Here is a 25547-nt window from a genome sequence, read left to right as displayed (position 1 = left end):
TATACCACTCTGCACCCCAACTACTCACCCCCCTCAGCGGGGCCTCATTATCCTCTATATACCACTCTGCACCCCAACTACTCACCCCCCTCAGCGGGGCCTCATTATCCTCTATATACCACTCTGCACCCCAACTACTCACACCCCTCAGCGTGGCCTCATTATCCTCTATATACCACTCTGCACCCCAACTACTCACACCCCTCAGCATGGCCTCATTATCCTCTATATACCACTCTGCACCCCAACTACTCACACCCCTCAGCGTGGCCTCATTATCCTCTATATACCACTCTGCACCCCAACTACTCACACCCCTCAGCGTGGCCTCATTATCCTCTATATACCACTCTGCACCCCAACTACTCACACCCCTCAGCGTGGCCTCATTAACCTCTATATACCACTCTGCACCCCAACTACTCACACCCCTCAGCGTGGCCTCATTATCCTCTATATACCACTCTGCACCCCAACTACTCACACCCCTCAGCGTGGCCTCATTAACCTCTATATACCACTCTGCACCCCAACTACTCACACCCCTCAGCGTGGCCTCATTATCCTCTATATACCACTCTGCACCCCAACTACTCACATCCCTCAGCGTGGCCTCATTAACCTCTATATACCACTCTGCACCCCAACTGTTCACACCCCTCAGCGTGGCCTCATTAACCTCTATATACCACTCTGCACCCCAACTACTCACACCCCTCAGCGTGGCCTCAGTATCCTCTATATACCACTCTGCACCCCAACTACTCACCCCCCTCAGCGTGGCCTCATTATCCTCTATATACCACTCTGAACCCCAACTACTCACACCCCTCAGCGTGGCCTCATTATCCTCTATATACCACTCTGCACCCCAACTACTCACATCCCTCAGCGTGGCCTTATTATCCTCTATATACCACTCTGAACCCCAACTACTCACACCCCTCAGCGTGGCCTCATTATCCTCTATATACCACTCTGCACCCCAACTGTTAACACCCCTCAGCATGGCCTCATTCTCTATATACCACTCTGCACCCCAACTACTCACCCCCCTCAGCGTGGCCTCATTATCCTCTATATACCACTCTGCACCCCAACTACTCACACCCCTCAGCGTGGCCTTATTATCCTCTATATACCACTCTGCACCCCAACTACTCACACCCCTCAGCGTGGCCTCATTATCCTCTATATACCACTCTGCACCCCAACTACTCACACCCCTCAGCGTGGCCTCATTATCCTCTATATACCACTCTGCACCCCAACTACTCACACCCCTCAGCGTGGCCTCATTATCCTCTATATACCACTCTGCACCCCAACTACTCACACCCCTCAGCGTGGCCTCATTAACCTCTATATACCACTCTGCACCCCAACTACTCACACCACTCAGCGTGGCCGCATTATCCTCTATATACCACTCTGCACCCCAACTACTCACACCCCTCAGCGTGGCCTCACCATCCTCTATATACCACTCTGCACCCCAACTACTCACACCCCTCAGCGTGGCCTCATTAACCTCTATATACCACTCTGCACCCCAACTACTCACACCCCTCAGCATGGCCGCATTATCCTCTATATACCACTCTGCACCCCAACTACTCACACCCCTCAGCGTGGCCTCATTATCCTCTATATACCACTCTGCACCCCAACTACTCACACCCCTCAGCGTGGCCTTATTATCCTCTATATACCACTCTGCACCCCAACTACTCACACCCCTCAGCGTGGCCTCATTATCCTCTATATACCACTCTGCATCCCAACTACTCACACCCCTCAGCGTGGCCTCATTATCCTCTATATACCACTCTGCACCCCAACTACTCACACCCCTCAGCGTGGCCTCATTAACCTCTATATACCACTCCGCACCCCAACTACTCACACCCCTCAGCATGGCCGCATTATCCTCTATATACCACTCTGCACCCCAACTACTCACACCCCTCAGCGTGGCCTCACCATCCTCTATATACCACTCTGCACCCCAACTACTCACACCACTCAGCGTGGCCTCATTATCCTCTATATACCACTCTGCACCCCAACTACTCACACCCCTCAGCGTGGCCTCATTATCCTCTATATACCACTCTGCACCCCAACTACTCACACCCCTCAGCGTGGCCTCATTATCCTCTATATACCACTCTGCACCCCAACTGTTCACACCCCTCAGCGTGGCCTCATTAACCTCTATATACCACTCCGCACCCCAACTACTCACACCCCTCAGCGTGGCCTCATTATCCTCTATATACCACTCTGCACCCCAACTACTCATACCCCTCAGCGTGGCCTCATTATCCTCTATATACCACTCTGCACCCCAACTACTCACACCCCTCAGCGTGGCCTCATTATCCTCTATATACCACTCTGCACCCCAACTGTTCACACCCCTCAGCGTGGCCTCATTAACCTCTATATACCACTCCGCACCCCAACTACTCACACCCCTCAGCGTGGCCTCATTATCCTCTATATACCACTCTGCACCCCAACTACTCATACCCCTCAGCGTGGCCTCATTATCCTCTATATACCACTCTGCACCCCCAACTACTCACACCCCTCAGCGTGGCCTCATTATCCTCTATATACCACTCTGCACCCCAACTACTCACACCCCTCAGCGTGGCATCATTATCCTCTATATACCACTCTGCACCCCAACTGCTCACACCCCTCAGCGTGGCATCATTATCCTCTATATACCACTCTGCACCCCAACTACTCACACCCCTCAGCGTGGCCTCATTATCCTCTATATACCACTCTGCACCCCAACTACTCACATCCCTCAGCGTGGCCTCATTATCCTCTATATACCACTCTGCACCCCAACTACTCACACCCCTCAGCGTGGCCTCATTATCCTCTATATACCACTCCGCACCCCAACTACTCACACCACTCAGCGTGGCCTCATTATCCTCTATATACCACTCTGCACCCCAACAACTCACACCCCTCAGTGTGGCCTCATTAACCTCTATATACCACTCTGCACCCCAACTACTCACACCCCTCAGCGTGGCCTCATTATCCTCTATATACCACTCCGCACCCCAACTACTCACACCACTCAGCGTGGCCTCATTATCCTCTATATACCACTCTGCACCCCAACAACTCACACCCCTCAGCGTGGCCTTATTATCCTCTATATACCACTCTGCACCCCAACTACTCACACCACTCAGCGTGGCCTTATTATCCTCTATATACGATTCTGCACCAAAACTACTCACACCCCTCAGCGTGGCCTCATTATCCTCTATATACCACTCCGCACCCCAACTACTCACACCCCTCAGCATGGCCGCATTATCCTCTATATACCACTCTGCACCCCAACTACTCACACCCCTCAGCGTGGCCTCACCATCCTCTATATACCACTCTGCACCCCAACTACTCACACCACTCAGCGTGGCCTCATTATCCTCTATATACCACTCTGCACCCCAACTACTCACACCCCTCAGCGTGGCCTCATTATCCTCTATATACCACTCTGCACCCCAACTACTCACACCCCTCAGCGTGGCCTCATTATCCTCTATATACCACTCTGCACCCCAACTGTTCACACCCCTCAGCGTGGCCTCATTAACCTCTATATACCACTCCGCACCCCAACTACTCACACCCCTCAGCGTGGCCTCATTATCCTCTATATACCACTCTGCACCCCAACTACTCATACCCCTCAGCGTGGCCTCATTATCCTCTATATACCACTCTGCACCCCAACTACTCACACCCCTCAGCGTGGCCTCATTATCCTCTATATACCACTCTGCACCCCAACTGTTCACACCCCTCAGCGTGGCCTCATTAACCTCTATATACCACTCCGCACTCCAACTACTCACACCCCTCAGCGTGGCCTCATTATCCTCTATATACCACTCTGCACCCCAACTACTCATACCCCTCAGCGTGGCCTCATTATCCTCTATATACCACTCTGCACCCCAACTACTCACACCCCTCAGCGTGGCCTCATTATCCTCTATATACCACTCCGCACCCCAACTACTCATACCCCTCAGCGTGGCCTCATTATCCTCTATATACCACTCTGCACCCCAACTACTCATACCCCTCAGCGTGGCCTCATTATCCTCTATATACCACTCTGCACCCCAACTACTCACACCCCTCAGCGTGGCCTCATTATCCTCTATATACCACTCTGCACCCCAACTACTCACACCCCTCAGCGTGGCATCATTATCCTCTATATACCACTCTGCACCCCAACTGCTCACACCCCTCAGCGTGGCCTCATTATCCTCTATATACCACTCTGCACCCCAACTACTCACATCCCTCAGCGTGGCCTCATTATCCTCTATATACCACTCTGCACCCCAACTACTCACACCCCTCAGCGTGGCCTCATTATCCTCTATATACCACTCCGCACCCCAACTACTCACACCACTCAGCGTGGCCTCATTATCCTCTATATACCACTCTGCACCCCAACAACTCACACCCCTCAGTGTGGCCTCATTAACCTCTATATACCACTCTGCACCCCAACTACTCACACCCCTCAGCGTGGCCTCGTTATCCTCTATATACCACTCCGCACCCCAACTACTCACACCACTCAGCGTGGCCTCATTATCCTCTATATACCACTCTGCACCCCAACAACTCACCCCCCTCAGCGTGGCCTTATTATCCTCTATATACCACTCTGCACCCCAACTACTCACACCCCTCAGCGTGGCCTCATTATCCTCTATATACCACTCTGCACCCCAACTACTCACACCCCTCAGCGTGGCATCATTATCCTCTATATACCACTCTGCACCCCAACTACTCACACCCCTCAGCGTGGCCTCATTATCCTCTATATACCACTCTGCACCCCAACTACTCACACCCCTCAGCGTGGCCTCATTATCCTCTATATACCACTCTGCACCCCAACTACTCACACCCCTCAGCGTGGCCTCATTATCCTCTATATACCACTCTGCACCCCAACTACTCATACCCCTCAGCGTGGCCTCATTATCCTCTATATACCATTCTGCACCCCAACTACTCACACCCCTCAGCGTGGCCTTATTATCCTCTATATACCACTTTGCACCCCAACTACTCACACCCCTCAGCGTGGCCTTATTATCCTCTATATACCACTCTGCACCCCAACTACTCACACCCCTCAGCGTGGCCTCATTAACCTCTATATAACACTCTGCACCCCAACTACTCACCCCCCTCAGCGTGGCCTCATTATCCTCTATATACCACTCTGCACCCCAACTACTCACACCCCTCAGGATGGCCTCATTTTCCTCTATATACCACTCTGCACCCAAACTACTCACCCCCCTCAGCATGGCCTCATTATCCTCTATATACCACTCTGCACCCCAACTACTCACATCCCTCAGCGTGGCCTCATTATCCTCTATATACCACTCTGCACCCCAACTACTCACCCCCCCCAGCGTGGCCTCATTATCCTCTATATACCACTCTGCACCCCAACTACTCACACCCCTCAGCGTGGCCTCATAATCCGCTATATACCACTCTGCACCCCAACTACTCACACCCCCCAGCGTGGCCTCATTATCCTCTATATACCACTCTGCATCCCAACTACTCACACCCCTCAGCGTGGCCTCATTATCCTCTATATACTTCTCTGCACCCCAACTACTCACACCCCTCAGCGTGGCCTCATTAACCTCTATATACCACTCTACACCCCAACTACTCACACCCCTCAGCGTGGCCTCATTATCCTCTATATACTTCTCTGCACCCCAACTACTCACACCCCTCAGCGTGGCCTCATAATCCGCTATATACCACTCTGCACCCCAACTACTCACAACCCCCAGCGTGGTCTCATTATCCTCTATATACCACTCTGCATCCCAACTACTCACACCCCTCAGCGTGGCCTCATTATCCTCTATATACTTCTCTGCACCCCAACTACTCACACCCCTCAGTTTGGCCTCACCTCCCTCTATATACCACTCTGCACCCCAACTACTCACACCCCCAGCGTGGCCTCATTATCCTCTATATACAACTCTGCATCCCAACTACTCACACCCCTCAGCGTGGCCTCATTATCCTCTATATACTTCTCTGCACCCCAACTACTCACACCCCTCAGTGTGGCCTCACCTCCCTCTATATACCACTCTGCACCCCAACTACTCACACCCCCAGCGTGGCCTCATTATCCTCTATATACAACTCTGCATCCCAACTACTCACCCCCCCCAGCGTGGCCTCATTATCCTCTATATACCACTCTGCACCCCAACTACTCACACCCCTCAGCGTGGCCTCATAATCCGCTATATACCACTCTGCACCCCAACTACTCACACCCCCCAGCGTGGCCTCATTATCCTCTATATACCACTCTGCATCCCAACTACTCACACCCCTCAGCGTGGCCTCATTATCCTCTATATACTTCTCTGCACCCCAACTACTCACACCCCTCAGCGTGGCCTCATTAACCTCTATATACCACTCTGCACCCCAACTACTCACACCCCTCAGTGTGGCCTCATTATCCTCTATATACTTCTCTGCACCCCAACTACTCACACCCCTCAGCGTGGCCTCATAATCCGCTATATACCACTCTGCACCCCAACAACTCACACCCCTCAGTGTGGCCTCATTATCCTCTATATACCACTCTGCACCCCAACTACTCACACCCCCCAGCGTGGCCTCATTATCCTCTATATACTTCTCTGCACCCCAACTACTCACACCCCTCAGTGTGGCCTCATTATCCTCTATATACTTCTCTGCACCCCAACTACTCACACCCCTCAGCGTGGCCTCATAATCCGCTATATACCACTCTGCACCCCAACAACTCACACCCCTCAGTGTGGCCTCATTATCCTCTATATACCACTCTGCACCCCAACTACTCACACCCCCCAGCGTGGCCTCATTATCCTCTATATACCACTCTGCACCCCAACTACTCACACCCCCAGCGTGGCCTCATTATCCTCTATATACAACTCTGCATCCCAACTACTCACACCCCCCAGCGTGGCCTCATTATCCTCTATATACCACTCTGCATCCCAACTACTCACACCCCTCAGCGTGGCCTCATTATCCTCTATATACTTCTCTGCACCCCAACTACTCACACCCCTCAGTGTGGCCTCACCTCCCTCTATATACCACTCTGCACCCCAACTACTCACACCCCCAGCGTGGCCTCATTATCCTCTATATACAACTCTGCTCCCCAACTACTCACACCCCTCAGCGTGGCCTCATTATCCTCTATATACCACTCTGCACCCCAACTACTCACACCCCTCAGCGTGGCCTTATTATCCTCTATATACCACTCCGCACCCCAACTACTCACCCCCCTCAGCGTGGCCTCATTATCCTCTATATACCACTCCGCACCCCAACTACTCACACCCCTCAGCGTGGCCTTATTATCCTCTATATACCACTCTGCACCCCAACTACTCACACCCTTCAGCGTGGCCTCACCATCCTCTATATACCACTTTGCACCCCAACTACTCACACCCCTCAGCGTGGCCTCACCTCCCTCTATATACCACTCTGCACCCCAACTACTCACACCCCCAGCGTGGCCTCATTATCCTCTATATACCTCTCTGCACCCCAACTACTCACACCCCTCAGCGTGGCCTCATTATCCTCTATATACCACTCTGCACCCCAACTACTCACACCCCTCAGCGTGGCCTCATTATCCTCTATATACCACTCTGCACCCAAACTACTCACCCCCCTCAGCGTGGACTCATTATTCTCTATATACCACTCTGCACCCCAACTACTCACCCCCCTCAGCGTGGCTTCATTATCCTCTATATACCACTCTGCACCCCAACTACTCACACCCCTCAGCGTGGCCTTATTATCCTCTATATACCACTCCACACCCCAACTACTCACACCCCTCAGCGGGGCCTCATTATCCTCTATATACCACTCTGCACCCCAACTACTCACACCCCTCAGCGTGGCCTCATTATCCTCTATATACCACTCTGCACCCCAACTACTCGCACCCCTCAGCGTGGCCTAATTATCCTCTATATACCACTCTGCACCCCAACTACTCACACCCCCAGCGTGGCCTTATTATCCTCTATATACCACTCTGCACCCCAACTACTCATACCCCTCAGCGTGGCCTCATTATCCTCTATATACCACTCTGCACCCCAACTACTCACACCCCTCAGCGTGGCCTCATTATCCTCTATATACCACTCTGCACCCCAACTACTCACACCCCTCAGCGTGGCCTCACCATCCTCTATATACCACTCTGCACCCCAACTACTCACACCCCTCAGCGTGGCCTCATTATCCTCTATATACCACTCTGCACCCCAACTACTCATACCCCTCAGCGTGGCCTCATTATCCTCTATATACCATTCTGCACCCCAACTACTCACACCCCTCAGCGTGGCCTCATTATCCTCTATATACCACTCTGCACCCCAACTACTCATACCCCTCAGCGTGGCCTCATTATCCTCTATATACCACTCTGCACCCCAACTACTCACACCCCTCAGCGTGGCCTCATTAACCTCTATATATCACTCTGCACCCCAACTACTCACACCCCTCAGCGTGGCCTCATTAAACTCTATATATCACTCTGCACCCCAACTACTCACACCCCTCAGCGTGGCCTCATTAACCTCTTGATACCACTCTGAACCCCAACTACTCACACCCCTCAGTGTGGCCCCATTATCCTCTATATACCACTCTGCACCCCAACTACTCACACCCCTCAGCGTGGCCTCATTAACCTCTATATACCACTCTGCACCCCAACTACTCACACCCCTCAGCGTGGTCTCATTATCCTCTATATACCACTCTGCACCCCAACTACTCACATCCCTCAGCGTGGCCTCATTATCCTCTATATACCACTCTGCACCCCAACTACTCACACCCCTCAGCGTGGCCTCATTATCCTCTATATACCACTCTGCACCCCAACTACTCACATCCCTCAGCGTGGCTTCATTATCCTCTATATACCACTCTGCACCCCAACTACTCACACCCCTCAGCGTGGCCTCATTATCCTCTATATACCACTCTGCACCCCAACTACTCACATCCCTCAGCGTGGCTTCATTATCCTCTATATACTACTCTGCACCCCAACTACTCACACCCCTCAGCATGGCCTCATTAACCTCTATATACCACTCTGCACCCCAACTACTCACACCCCTCAGCGTGGCCTCATTATCCTCTATATACCACTCTGCACCCCAACTACTCACACCCCTCAGCGTGGCCTAATTATCCTCTATATACTACTCTGCACCCCAACTACTCACACCACTCAGCATGGCCTCATTAACCTCTATATACCACTCTGCACCCCAACTACTCACACCCCTCAGCGTGGCCTCATTAACCTCTATATACCACTCTGCACCCCAACTACTCACCCCCCTCAGCGTGGCCTCATTAACCTCTATATACCACTCTACACCCCAACTACTCACACCCCTTAGCGTGGCCTCACCATCCTCTATATACCACTCTGCACCCCAACTACTCACACCCCTCAGCGTGGCCCCATTATCCTCTATATACCACTCTGCACCCCAACTACTCACACCCCTCAGCGTGGCCTCATTATCCTCTATATACTACTCTGCACCCCAACTACTCACACCCCTCAGCATGGCCTCATTATCCTCTATATACAACTCTGCACCCCAACTACTCACCCCCCTCAGCGTGGCCTCATTATCCTCTATATACCACTCTGCACCCCAACTACTCACACCCCTCAGCGTGGCCTTATTATCCTCTATATACCACCCCGCACCCCAACTACTCACACCACTCAGTGTGGCCTCATTATCCTCTATATACCACTCTGCACCCCAACTACTCACACCCCTCAGCGTGGCCTCATTATCCTCTATATACCACTCTGCACCCCAACTACTCACACCCCTCAGTGTGGCCTCATTATCCTCTATATACCACTGTGCACCCCAACTACTCACACCCCTCAGCGTGGCCTCATTATCCTCTATATACCATTCTGCACCCCAACTACTCACACCCCTCAGCGTGGCCTCATTATCCTCTATATACCACTCTGCACCCCAACTACTCACAACCCTCAGCGTGGCATCATTATCCTCTATATACCACTCTGCACCCCAACTACTCACATCCCTCAGCGTGGCCTCATTATCCTCTATATACCACTCTGCACCCTGACTACTCACCCCCCTCAGCGTGGCCTCATTATCCTCTATATACCACTCTGCACCCCAACTACTCACACCCCTCAGCGTGGCCGCATTGTCCTCTATATACCACTCTGCACCCAAACTACTCACCCCCCTCAGCGTGGCCTCATTATCCTCTATATACCACTCTGCACCCCAACTACTCACACCCCTCAGCGTGGCCTTATTATCCTCTATATACCACTCTGCACCCCAACTACTCACCCCCCCCCCCAGCGTGGCCTCATTATCCTCTATATACCACTCTGCACCCCAACTACTCACCCCCCTCAGCGTGGCCTCATTATTCTCTATATACCACTCTGCACCCCAACTACTCATATCCCTCAGTGGGGCCTTATTATCCTCTATATACCACTCTGCACCCCAACTACTCACACCCCTCAGCGTGGCCTTATTATCCTCTATATACCACTCTGCACCCCAACTACTCACACCCCTCAGCATGGCCTCATTATTCTCTATATACCACTCTGCACCCTAACTACTCACACCCCTCAGCGTGGCCTCATTATCCTCTATATACCACTCTGCACCCCAACTACTCACACCCCTCAGCGTGGCCTTATTATCCTTTATATACCACTCTGCACCCCAACTACTCACACCCCTCAGCGGGGCCTTATTATCCTCTATATACCACTCTGCACCCCAACTACTCACACCCCTCAGCGTGGCCTCATTATCCTCTATATACCACTCTGCACCCCAACTACTCACACCCCTCAGCGTGGCCTCATTATCCTCTATATACCATTCTGCACCCCAACTACTCATACCCCTCAGCGGGGCCTCATTATCCTCTATATACCACTCTGCACCCCAACTGTTCACACCCCTCAGCGTGGCCTCATTATCCTCTATATACCACTCTGCACCCCAACTACTCACACCCCTCAGCGTGGCCTCACCTCCCTCCATATACCACTCTGCACCCCAACTACTCACCCCCCCAGCGTGGCCTCATTATCCTCTATATACCACTCTGCACTCCAACTACTCACACCCCTCAGCGTGGCCTCATTATCCTCTATATACCACTCTGCACCCCAACTACTCACACCCCTCAGCGTGGCCTTATTATCCTCTATATACCATTCTGCTGTCCAACTACTCACACCCCTCAGCGTGGCCTCACCATCCTCTATATACCACTCTGCACCCCAACTACTCATACCCCTCAGCGTGGCCTCATTATCCTCTATATACCATTCTGCACCCCAACTACTCACACCCCTCAGCGTGGCCTCATTATCCTCTATATACCACTCTGCACCCCAACTACTCACACCCCTCAGCGTGGCCTCATTATCCTCTATATACCACTCTGCACCCCAACTACTCAACCCCCTCAGCGTGGCCTCATTAACCTCTATATACCACTCTACACCCCAACTACTCACACCCCTTAGCGTGGCCTCACCATCCTCTATATACCACTCTGCACCCCAACTACTCACACCCCTCAGCGTGGCCTTATTATCCTCTATATACCACTCTGCACCCCAACTACTCGCACCCCTCAGCGTGGCCTCATTATCCTCTATATACCACTCTGCACCCCAACTACTCACACCCCTCAGTGTGGCCTCATTATCCTCTATATACAACTCTGCACCCCAACAACTCACACCCCTCAGCGTGGCCTCATTATCCTCTATATACTACTCTGCACCCCAACTACTCACACCCCTCAGCGTGGCCTCATTATCCTCTATATACCACTCTGCATCCCAACTACTAACACCACTCAGCGTGGCCTTATTATCCTCTATATACCATTCTGCACCCCAACAACTCACACCCCTCAGCGTGGCCTCATTATCCTCTATATACTACTCTGCACCCCAACTACTCACACCCCTCAGCGTGGCCTCATTATCCTCTATATACCACTCTGCATCCCAACTACTCACACCCTTCAGCGTGGCCTCATTATCCTCTATATACCACTCTGCACCCCAACTACTCACACCCCTCAGCGTGGCCTCATTATCCTCTATATACCACTCTGCAACCAAACTACTCAACCCCCTCAGCGTGGCCTCATTAACCTCTATATACCACTCTACACCCCAACTACTCACACCCCTTAGCGTGGCCTCACCATCCTCTATATACCACTCTGCACCCCAACTACTCACACCCCTCAGCGTGGCCTTTTTATCCTCTATATACCACTCTGCACCCCAACTACTCGCACCCCTCAGCGTGGCCTCATTATCCTCTATATACCACTCTGCACCCCAACTACTCACACCCCTCAGCATGGCCTCATTATCCTCTATATACCATTCTGCACCCCAACTACTCACACCCCTCAGCGTGGCCTCATTATCCTCTATATACCACTCTGCACCCCAACTACTCACACCCCTCAGCGTGGCCTCATTATCCTCTATATACTACTCTGCACCCCAACTACTCACACCCCTCAGCGTGGCCTCATTATCCTCTATATACCACTCTGCACCCCAACTACTCACACCCCTCAGCGTGGCCTCATTATCCTCTATATACCACTCTGCATCCCAACTACTCACACCACTCAGCGTGGCCTTATTATCCTCTATATACCACTCTGCACCCCAACAACTCACACCCCTCAGCGTGGCCTCATTATCCTCTATATACTACTCTGCACCCCAACTACTCACACCCCTCAGCGTGGCCTCATTATCCTCTATATACTTCTCTGCACCCCAACTACTCACACCCCTCAGCGTGGTCTCATTATCCTCTATATACCACTCTGCACCCCGACAACTCACACCCCTCAGCGTGGCCTCATTATCCTCTATATACCACTCTGCATCCCAACTACTCACACCCTTCAGCGTGGCCTCATTATCCTCTATATACTTCTCTGCACCCCAACTACTCACACCCCTCAGCGTGGCCTCATTATCCTCTATATACCACTCTGCATCCCAACTACTCACACCCTTCAGCGTGGCCTCATTATCCTCTATATACTTCTCTGCACCCCAACTACTCACACCCCTCAGCGTGGCCTCATTATCCTCTATATACCACTCTGCATCCCAACTACTCACACCACTCAGCGTGGCCTTATTATCCTCTATATACCACTCTGCACCCCAACAACTCACACCCCTCAGCGTGGCCTCATTATCCTCTATATACTACTCTGCACCCCAACTACTCACACCCCTCAGCGTGGCCTCATTATCCTCTATATACCACTCTGCATCCCAACTACTCACACCCTTCAGCGTGGCCTCATTTTCCTCTATATACCACTCTGCACCCCAACTACTCACACCCCTCAGCGTGGCCTCATTATCCTCTATATACCACTCTGCACCCCAACTACTCAACCCCCTCAGCGTGGCCTCATTAACCTCTATATACCACTCTACACCCCAACTACTCACACCCCTTAGCGTGGCCTCACCATCCTCTATATACCACTCTGCACCCCAACTACTCACACCCCTCAGCGTGGCCTTATTATCCTCTATATACCACTCTGCACCCCAAATACTCGCACCCCTCAGCGTGGCCTCATTATCCTCTATATACCACTCTGCACCCCAACTACTCACACCCCTCAGCATGGCCTCATTATCCTCTATATACCACTCTGCACCCCAACTACTCACACCCCTCAGTGTGGCCTCATTATCCTCTATATACCACTCTGCACCCCAACAACTCACACCCCTCAGCGTGGCCTCATTATCCTCTATATACTACTCTGCACCCCAACTACTCACACCCCTCAGCGTGGCCTCATTATCCTCTATATACCACTCTGCACCCCAACTACTCACACCCCTCAGCGTGGCCTCATTATCCTCTATATACCACTCTGCATCCCAACTACTCACACCACTCAGCGTGGCCTTATTATCCTCTATATACCACTCTGCACCCCAACTACTCACACCCCTCAGCGTGGCCTTATTATCCTCTATATACCACTCTGCACCCCAACAACTCACACCCCTCAGCGTGGCCTCATTATCCTCTATATACTACTCTGCACCCCAACTACTCACACCCCTCAGCGTGGCCTCATTATCCTCTATATACCACTCTGCATCCCAACTACTCACACCCTTCAGCGTGGCCTCATTATCCTCTATATACTTCTCTGCACCCCAACTACTCACACCCCTCAGCGTGGCCTTATTATTCTCTATATACCACTCTGCACCCCAACTACTCACACCCCTCAGCGTGGCCTCATTATCCTCTATATACCACTCTGCACCCCAACTACTCACACCCCTCAGCGTTGCCTTATTATCCTCTATATACCACTCTGCACCCCAACTACTCACCCCCCTCAGCGTGGCCTCATTAACCTCTATATACCACTCTGCACCCCAACTACTCACACCCCTCAGCGTGGCCTTATTATCCTCTATATACCACTCTGCACCCCACCTGTTAACACCCCTCAGCGTGGCCTCATTATCCTTTATATACCACTCTGCACCCCAACTACTCACACCCCTCAGCGGGGCCTTATTATCCTCTATATACCACTCTGCACCCCAACTACTCACACCCCTCAGCGTGGCCTCATTATCCTCTATATACCACTCTGCACCCCAACTACTCACACCCCTCAGCGTGGCCTCATTATCCTCTATATACCATTCTGCACCCCAACTACTCATACCCCTCAGCGGGGCCTCATTATCCTCTATATACCACTCTGCACCCCAACTGTTCACACCCTTCAGCGTGGCCTCATTATCCTCTATATACCACTCTGCACCCCAACTACTCACCCCCCCCAGCGTGGCCTCATTATCCTCTATATACCACTCTGCACTCCAACTACTCACACCCCTCAGCGTGGCCTTATTATCCTCTATATACCATTCTGCTCTCCAACTACTCACACCCCTCAGCGTGGCCTCACCATCCTCTATATACCACTCTGCACCCCAACTACTCATACCCCTCAGCGTGGCCTCATTATCCTCTATATACCATTCTGCACCCCAACTACTCACACCCCTCAGCGTGGCCTCATTATCCTCTATATACCACTCTGCACCCCAACTACTCACACCCCTCAGCGTGGCCTCATTATCCTCTATATACCACTCTGCACCCCAACTACTCAACCCCCTCAGCGTGGCCTCATTAACCTCTATATACCACTCTACACCCCAACTACTCACACCCCTTAGCGTGGCCTCACCATCCTCTATATACCACTCTGCACCCCAACTACTCACACCCCTCAGCGTGGCCTTATTATCCTCTATATACCACTCTGCACCCCAACTACTCACACCCCTTAGCGTGGCCTCACCATCCTCTATATACCACTCTGCACCCCAACTACTCACACCCCTCAGCGTGGCCTTTTTATCCTCTATATACCACTCTGCACCCCAACTACTCGCACCCCTCAGCGTGGCCTCATTATCCTCTATATACCACTCTGCACCCCAACTACTCACACCCCTCAGCATGGCCTCATTATCCTCTATATACCACTCTGCACCCCAACTACTCACACCCCTCAGTGTGGCCTCATTATCCTCTATATACCACTCTGCACCCCAACAACTCACACCCCTCAGCGTGGCCTCATTATCCTCTATATACTACTCTGCACTCCAACTACTAACACCCCTCAGCGTGGCCTCATTATCCTCTATATACCACTCTGCACCCCAACTACTCACACCCCTCAGCGTGGCCTCATTATCCTCTATATACCACTCTGCATCCCAACTACTCACACCACTCAGCGTGGCCTTATTATCCTCTATATACCAATCTGCACCCCAACAACTCACACCCCTCAGCGTGGCCTCATTATCCTCTATATACTACTCTGCACCCCAACTACTCACACCCCTCAGCGTGGCCTCATTATCCTCTATATACTTCTCTGCACCCCAACTACTCACACCCCTCAGCGTGGCCTCATTATCCTCTATATACCACTCTGCACCCCAACAACTCACACCCCTCAGCGTGGCCTCATTATCCTCTATATACCACTCTGCATCCCAACTACTCACACCCTTCAGCGTGGCCTCATTATCCTCTATATACTTCTCTGCACCCCAACTACTCACACCCCTCAGCGTGGCCTCATTATCCTCTATATACCACTCTGCATCCCAACTACTCACACCCTTCAGCGTGGCCTCATTATCCTCTATATACTTCTCTGCACCCCAACTACTCACACCCCTCAGCGTGGCCTCATTATCCTCTATATACCACTCTGCACCCCAACTACTCACACCACTCAGCGTGGCCTTATTATCCTCTATATACCACTCTGCACCCCAACAACTCACACCCCTCAGCGTGGCCTCATTATCCTCTATATACTACTCTGCACCCCAACTACTCACACCCCTCAGCGTGGCCTCATTATCCTCTATATACCACTCTGCATCCCAACTACTCACACCCTTCAGCGTGGCCTCATTTTCCTCTATATACCACTCTGCACCCCAACTACTCACACCCCTCAGCGTGGCCTCATTATCCTCTATATACCACTCTGCACCCCAACTACTCAACCCCCTCAGCGTGGCCTCATTAACCTCTATATACCACTCTACACCCCAACTACTCACACCCCTTAGCATGGCCTCACCATCCTCTATATACCACTCTGCACCCCAACTACTCACACCCCTCAGCGTGGCCTCATTATCCTCTATATACAACTCTGCACCCCAACTACTCACACCCCTCAGCGTGGCCTTATTATCCTCTATATACCACTCTGCACCCCAACTACTCGCACCCCTCAGCGTGGCCTCATTATCCTCTATATACCACTCTGCACCCCAACTACTCACACCCCTCAGCATGGCCTCATTATCCTCTATATACCACTCTGCACCCCAACTACTCACACCCCTCAGCGTGGCCTCATTATCCTCTATATACTACTCTGCACCCCAACTACTCACACCCCTCAGCGTGGCCTCATTATCCTCTATATACCACTCTGCATCCCAACTACTCACACCCTTCAGCGTGGCCTCATTATCCTCTATATACTTCTCTGCACCCCAACTACTCACACCCCTCAGCGTGGCCTTATTATCCTCTATATACCACTCTGCACCCCAACTACTCACACCCCTCAGCGTGGCCTCATTATCCTCTATATACCACTCTGCACCCCAACTACTCACACCCCTCAGCGTGGCCTTATTATCCTCTATATACCACTCTGCACCCCAACTACTCACCCCCCTCAGCGTGGCCTCATTAACCTCTATATACCACTCTGCACCTCAACTACCCACACCCCTCAGCGTGGCCTCATTAACCTCTATATATCATTCTGCACCCCAACTACTCACACCCCTCAGCGTGGCCTCATTATCCTCTATATACCACTCTGCACCCCAACTACTCACACCCCTCAGCGTGGCCTTATTATCCTCTATATACCACTCTGCACCCCAACTACTCACCCCCCCCAGCGTGGCCTCATTATCCTCTATATACCACTCTGCACCCCAACTACTCACCCCCCTCAGCGTGGCCTCATTATCCTCTATATACCACTCTGCACCCCAACTACTCATATCCCTCAGTGGGGCCTTATTATCCTCTATATACCACTCTGCACCCCAACTACTCACACCCCTCAGCGTGGCCTCATTATCCTCTATATACCACTCTGCACCCCAACTACTCACACCCCTCAGCATGGCCTCATTATTCTCTATATACCACTCTGCACCCCAACTACTCACACCCCTCAGCGTGGCCTCATTATCCTCTATATACCACTCTGCACCCCAACTACTCACACCCCTCAGCGTGGCCTTATTATCCTCTATATACCACTCTGCACCCCACCTCTTAACACCCCTCAGCGTGGCCTCATTATCCTTTATATACCACTCTGCACCCCAACTACTCACACCCCTCAGCGGGGCCTTATTATCCTCTATATACCACTCTGCACCCCAACTACTCACACCCCTCAGCGTGGCCTCATTATCCTCTATATACCACTCTGCACCCCAACTACTCACACCCCTCAGCGTGGCCTCATTATCCTCTATATACCATTCTGCACCCCAACTACTCATACCCCTCAGCGGGGCCTCATTATCCTCTATATACCACTCTGCACCCCAACTGTTCACACCCCTCAGCGTGGCCTCATTATCCTCTATATACCACTCTGCACCCCAACTACTCACACCCCTCAGCGTGGCCTCACCTCCCTCCATATACCACTCTGCACCCCAACTACTCACCCCCCCAGCGTGGCCTCATTATCCTCTATATACCACTCTGCACTCCAACTACTCACACCCCTCAGCGTGGCCTCATTATCCTCTATATACCACTCTGCACCCCAACTACTCACACCCCTCAGCGTGGCCTTATTATCCTCTATATACCATTCTGCTCTCCAACTACTCACACCCCTCAGCGTGGCCTCACCATCCTCTATATACCACTCTGCACCCCAACTACTCATACCCCTCAGCGTGGCCTCATTATCCTCTATATACCATTCTGCACCCCAACTACTCACACCCCTCAGCGTGGCCTCATTATCCTCTATATACCACTCTGCACCCCAACTACTCACACCCTTCAGCGTGGCCTCATTATCCTCTATATACCACTCTGCACCCCAACTACTCAACCCCCTCAGCGTGGCCTCATTAACCTCTATATACCACTCTACACCCCAACTACTCACACCCCTTAGCGTGGCCTCACCATCCTCTATATACCACTCTGCACCCCAACTACTCACACCCCTCAGCGTGGCCTTATTATCCTCTATATACCACTCTGCACCCCAACTACTCGCACCCCTCAGCGTGGCCTCATTATCCTCTATATACCACTCTGCACCCCAACTACTCACACCCCTCAGCATGGCCTCATTATCCTCTATATACCACTCTGCACCCCAACTACTCACACCCCTCAGTGTGGCCTCATTATCCTCTATATACCACTCTGCACCCCAACAACTCACACCCCTCAGCGTGGCCTCATTATCCTCTATATACTACTCTGCACCCCAACTACTCACACCCCTCAGCGTGGCCTCATAATCCTCTATATACCACTCTGCACCCCAACTACTCACACCCCTCAGCGTGGCCTCATTATCCTCTATATACCACTCTGCACCCCAACTACTCGCACCCCTCAGCGTGGCCTCATTATCCTCTATATACTACTCTGCACCCCAACTACTCACACCCCTCAGCGTGGCCTCATAATCCTCTATATACCACTCTGCACCCCAACTACTCACACCCCTCAGCGTGGCCTCATAATCCTCTATATACCACTCTGCACCCCAACTACTCGCACCCCTCAGCGTGGCCTCATTATCCTCTATATACCACTCTGCACCCCAACTACTCACACCCCTCAGCATGGCCTCATTATCCTCTATATACCACTCTGCACCCCAACTACTCACACCCCTCAGCGTGGCCTCATTATCCTCTATATACCACTCTGCACCCCAACTACTCACACCCCTCAGCGTGGCCTCATTATCCTCTATATACCACTCTGCATCCCAACTACTCACACCACTCAGCGTGGCCTTATTATCCTCTATATACCACTCTGCACCCCAACTACTCACACCCCTCAGCGTGGCCTCATTATCCTCTATATACTACTCTGCACCCCAACTACTCACACCCCTCAGCATGGCCTCATTATCCTCTATATACCACTCTGCATCCCAACTACTCACACCCTTCAGCGTGGCCTCATTATCCTCTATATACCACTCTGCACCCCAACTACTCACACCCCTCAGCGTGGCCTCATTATCCTCTATATACCACTCTGCAACCCAACTACTCAACCCCCTCAGCGTGGCCTCATTAACCTCTATAAACCACTCTACACCCCAACTACTCACACCCCTTAGCGTGGCCTCACCATCCTCTATATACCACTCTGCACCCCAACTACTCACACCCCTCAGCGTGGCCTTTTTATCCTCTATATACCACTCTGCACCCCAACTACTCGCACCCCTCAGCGTGGCCTCATTATCCTCTATATACCACTCTGCACCCCAACAACTCACACCCCTCAGCGTGGCCTCATTATCCTCTATATACTACTCTGCACCCCAACTACTCACACCCCTCAGCGTGGCCTCATTATCCTCTATATACCACTCTGCACCCCAACTACTCACACCCCTCAGCGTGGCCTCATTATCCTCTATATACCACTCTGCACCCCAACTACTCACACCCCTCAGCGTGGCCTCATTATCCTCTATATACCACTCTGCATCCCAACTACTCACACCACTCAGCGTGGCCTTATTATCCTCTATATACCACTCTGCACCCCAACAACTCACACCCCTCAGCGTGGCCTCATTATCCTCTATATACTACTCTGCACCCCAACTACTCACACCCCTCAGCGTGGCCTCATTATCCTCTATATACCACTCTGCACCCCAACAACTCACACCCCTCAGCGTGGCCTCATTATCCTCTATATACCACTCTGCATCCCAACTACTCACACCCCTCAGCGTGGCCTCATTATCCTCTATATACCACTCTGCACCCCAACTACTCAACCCCCTCAGCGTGGCCTCATTAACCTCTATATACCACTCTACACCCCAACTACTCACACCCCTTAGCGTGGCCTCACCATCCTCTATATACCACTCTGCACCCCAACTACTCACACCCCTCAGCGTGGCCTTATTATCCTCTATATACCACTCTGCACCCCAACTACTCGCACCCCTCAGCGTGGCCTCATTATCCTCTATATACCACTCTGCACCCCAACTACTCACACCCCTCAGCATGGCCTCATTATCCTCTATATACCACTCTGCACCCCAACTACTCACACCCCTCAGTGTGGCCTCATTATCCTCTATATACCACTCTGCACCCCAACAACTCACACCCCTCAGCGTGGCCTCATTATCCTCTATATACTACTCTGCACCCCAACTACTCACACCCCTCAGCGTGGCCTCATTATCCTCTATATACCACTCTGCACCCCAACTACTCACACCCCTCAGCGTGGCCTCATTATCCTCTATATACCACTCTGCATCCCAACTACTCACACCACTCAGCGTGGCCTTATTATCCTCTATATACCACTCTGCACCCCAACAACTCACACCCCTCAGCGTGGCCTCATTATCCTCTATATACTACTCTGCACCCCAACTACTCACACCCCTCAGCGTGGCCTCATTATCCTCTATATACCACTCTGCATCCCAACTACTCACACCCTTCAGCGTGGCCTCATTATCCTCTATATACTTCTCTGCACCCCAACTACTCACACCCCTCAGCGTGGCCTTATTATCCTCTATATACCACTCTGCACCCCAACTACTCACACCCCTCAGCGTGGCCTCATTATCCTCTATATACCACTCTGCACCCCAACTACTCACACCCCTCAGCGTGGCCTTATTATCCTCTATATACCACTCTGCACCCCAACTACTCACACCCCTCAGCGTGGTCTCATTAACCTCTATATACCACTCTGCACCTCAACTACCCACACCCCTCAGCGTGGCCTCATTAACCTCTATATATCATTCTGCACCCCAACTACTCACATCCCTCAGCGTGGCCTCATTATCCTCTATATACCACTCTGCACCCCAACTACTCACATCCCTCAGCGTGGCCTCATTATACTCTATATACCACTCTGAACCCCAACTACTCACACCCCTCAGCGTGGCCTCATTATCCTCTATATACCACTCTGCACCCCAACTACTCACACCCCTCAGCGTGGCCTCATTATCCTCTATATACCACTCTGCACCCAAACTACTCACCCCCCTCAGCGTGGCCTCATTATCCTCTATATACCACTCTGCACCCCAACTACTCACACCCCGCAGCGTTGCCTCATTATCCTCTATATACCACTCTGCACCCCAACTACTCACACCCCTCAGCGTGGCCTCATTATCCTCTATATACCACTCTGCACCCCAACTACTCACCCCCCTCAGCGTGGCCTCATTATCCTCTATATACCACTCTGCACCCCAACTACTCACACCCCTCAGCGTGGCCTCATTATCCTCTATATACCACTCTGCACCCCAACTACTCACACCCCTCAGCGTGGCCTCATTATCCTCTATATACCTCTCTGCACCCCAACTACTCACACCCCTCAGCGTGGCCTTATTATCCTCTATATACCACTCTGCACCCCAACTACTCACACCCCTCAGCGGGGCCTTATTATCCTCTATATACTACTCTGCACCCCAACTACTCACACCCCTCAGCGTGGCCTCATTATCCTCTATATACCATTCTGCACCCCAACTACTCACACCCCTCAGCATGGCCTCATTATCCTCTATATACCACTCTGCACCCCAACTACTCACACCCCTCAGAATGGCCTCATTATCCGCTCTATACAAATCTGCACCCCAATACTAACACCCCTCAGCATGGCCTCACCTCCCTCTATATACCACTAAGGTATGTGAGGGTTGCCCCCTTTAATACAGACCTTGAGGTCCTCATTTTGGGGCGTGTACCTGAAGGAATGGGTGTCATACAGACGACAGGCTCCTTTCCCCCCGCAGATTTTTGTCCCCCACATTAGGCAGGTCCTGTCGATGAGCGCCCCAAAATAAATGGGAGCCGGGATTCCAGCTGCAGAAGAATATACCGGATTAGATTACAATAAGAAGGATCCCTCCCCCTGTGTCCCTCCCCCTGTGTCCCTCCCCTGTGTCCCTCCCCCTGTATCCCTCCCCCTGGGTCCCCCCCTGTGTCCCTCCCCCTGTGTCCCCCCCTGTGTCCCTCCCCCTGTGTCCCTCCCCTTGTTACCCTCCCCCTGTGTCCCTCCCCCTGTGTCCCTCCCCCTAAGTCCCTCCCACTGGGCCCCTCCCCTGTGTCCCTCCCCCTGGGTCCCTCCCCTGTTTCCCTCCCCCTGGGTCCCTCCCCTGTTACCCTCCCCCTGTTTCCCTGCCCCTGTGTCCCTCCCCTGTGTCCCTCCCCCTGTGTCGCTCCCCCTGTGTCCCTCCCACTGGCTCCCTCCCCCTGTGTCCCTCCCCCTGTGTCCCTCCCCCTGTGTCCCTCCCCTGGGTCCCTCCCCCTGTGTCCCTCCCACTGGCTCCCTCCCCCTGCGTCTCTCCCCTGGGTCCCTCCCCCTGTGTCCCTCCCCTGTTTCCCTCCCCCTGTGTCCCTCCCCCGTTTCCCTCCCCCTGTGTCCCTCCCCTGTTTCCCTCCCCCTGTGTCCCTCCCTCTGGGTCCCTCCCCCTGTGTCCCTCCCCCTGTGTCCCTCCCCCGTGTCCCTCCCCTGTGTCCCTCCCACTGGCTTCCTCCCCCTGTGTCCCTCCCCTGTGTCCCTCCCCCTGTGTCCCTCCCCTGGGTCCCTCCCCCTGTGTCCCTCCCCTGTGTCCATCCCCCTGTGTCCCTCCCACTGGCTCCCTCCCCCTGTGTCCCTCCCCTGTGTCCCTCCCCCTGTGTCCCTCCCCCTGTGTCCCTCCCACAGGCTCACTCCCCCTGTGTCCCTCCCCCTGTGTCCCTCCCACTGTGTCCCTCCCCTAGGTGCCTCCCCCTGTGTCCCTCCCCTGTTTCCCTCCCCCTGTGTCCCTCCCCCTGGGTCCCTCCCCTGTTTCCCTCCCCCTGTGTCCCTCCCCCTGTGTCCCTCCCCTGTATCCCTCCCCCTGTGTCCCTCCCCCTGTGTCCCTCCCCCTGGGTCCCTCCCCTGTGTCCCTCCCCCTGTTTCCCTCCCCCTGTGTCCCTCCCCTGTGTCCCTCCCCCTGTGTCCCTCCCCCTGTGTGCCCCATTTTGGAGAAGGGGTACTGTGGCTGTAACTCTTGGGGTCCATCTTGGTTCTGTTCCCCACCAATCATCTCCCCTGGTTAAAGTGGAGGAACTGGAATGGAGGTCTATCCTCTTCATTGTCCATGTTGTGGGGCTACTGGAGCTGGCACTGTTCTGAGGGCTCTGTGTCCATGTTGTGGTGCTCCTGGAGCTGACACTTTTGTGGGGGCTCTGTGTCCATGTTGTGGGGCTCCTGGAGCTGGCACTGTTCTGGGGGTTCTGTGTCCATGTTGTGGGGCTCCTGGAGCTGACACTGTTCTGGGGGCTCTGTGTCCATGTTGCTGGGCTCCTGTAGCTGACACTGTTGTGGGGGCTCTGTGTCCATGTTGTGGGGCTCCTGGAGCTGACATTGTTGTGGGGGCTCTGTGTCCATGTTGTGGGGCTCCTGGAGCTGACACTGTTGTGGGGGCTCTGTGTCCATGTTCTGGGGCTGGCACTGTTCTGGGTGCTCTGTGTCTATGTTGTGGGGCTCCTGTAGCTGGCACTGTGGTGGGGGCTCTGTGTCCATGTTGTGGGGCTCCTGTAGCTGACACTGTTCTGGGGGTTCTGTGTCCATGTTGTGGGGTTCCTGTAGCTGGCACTGTTCTGGGGCTCTGTGTCCATGTTGTGGGGCTCCTGGAGCTGGCACTGTTCTGAGGGCTCTGTGTCCATGTTGTGGGGCTCCTGGAGCTGGCACTGTTGTGGGGGCTCTGTGTCCATGTTGTGGGACTCCTGTAGCTGACACTGTTGTGGGGGCTCTGTGTCCATGTTGTGGGGCTCCTGGGGCTGGCACTGTTCTGGGGGCTCTGTGTCCATGTTCTGGGGCTCCTGGAGCTGACACTGTTCTGGGGGCTCTGTGTCCATGTTGTGGGGCTCCTGGAGCTGACACTGTTCTGGGGCTCTGTGTCCATGTTGTGGTGCTCCTGGAGCTGGCACTGTTGTGGGGGCTCTGTGTCCATGTTGTGGGGCTCCTGGAGCTGGCACCTATGTGGGGGCTCTGTGTCCATGTTGTGGGACTCCTGGAGCTGACACTGTTGTGGGGGGCTCTGTGTCCATGTTGTGGGGCTCCTAGAGCTGGCACTGTTGTGGGGGCTCTGTGTCCACGTTGTGGGGCTCCTGGAACTGGCACTGTTCTGGGGGCTCTGTGTCCATGTTGTGGTGCTCCTGGAACTGGCACTGTTCTGGGGGCTCTGTGTCCATGTTGTGGGGCTCCTGGAGCTGGCACTGTTGTGGGGGCTCTGTGTCCATGTTGTGGTGCTCCTGGAGCTGGCACTGTTCTGGGGGCTCTGTGTCCATGTTGTGGTGCTCCTGGAGCTGGCACTGTGGTGGGGGCTCTGTGTCCATGTTGTGG

General features: G+C 53.0%; 1 protein-coding gene across 1 annotated transcript in view; it reads right to left on the bottom strand.

The window, feature by feature from the left end:
* The window catches only part of LOC130319661 (solute carrier organic anion transporter family member 1B3-like), a gene marked incomplete at its 5' end in the record, with an annotated part of 73730 nt that overhangs the window by 652 nt on the left and 47531 nt on the right, over nt 1-25547 (bottom strand). The window contains 1 exon segment of the mRNA XM_056552967.1: nt 22921-23038. Within this exon segment, the coding sequence (XP_056408942.1) occupies nt 22921-23038 (118 nt within the window).

This window comes from Hyla sarda, unplaced genomic scaffold (genome assembly GCF_029499605.1).
Source record: "Hyla sarda isolate aHylSar1 unplaced genomic scaffold, aHylSar1.hap1 scaffold_215, whole genome shotgun sequence".
In the NCBI taxonomy this organism is placed as follows: domain Eukaryota; kingdom Metazoa; phylum Chordata; class Amphibia; order Anura; family Hylidae; genus Hyla; species Hyla sarda.
Note: the sequence above shows the minus strand (reverse complement) of the source record. Positions and strands in the feature narration are given on the sequence as shown.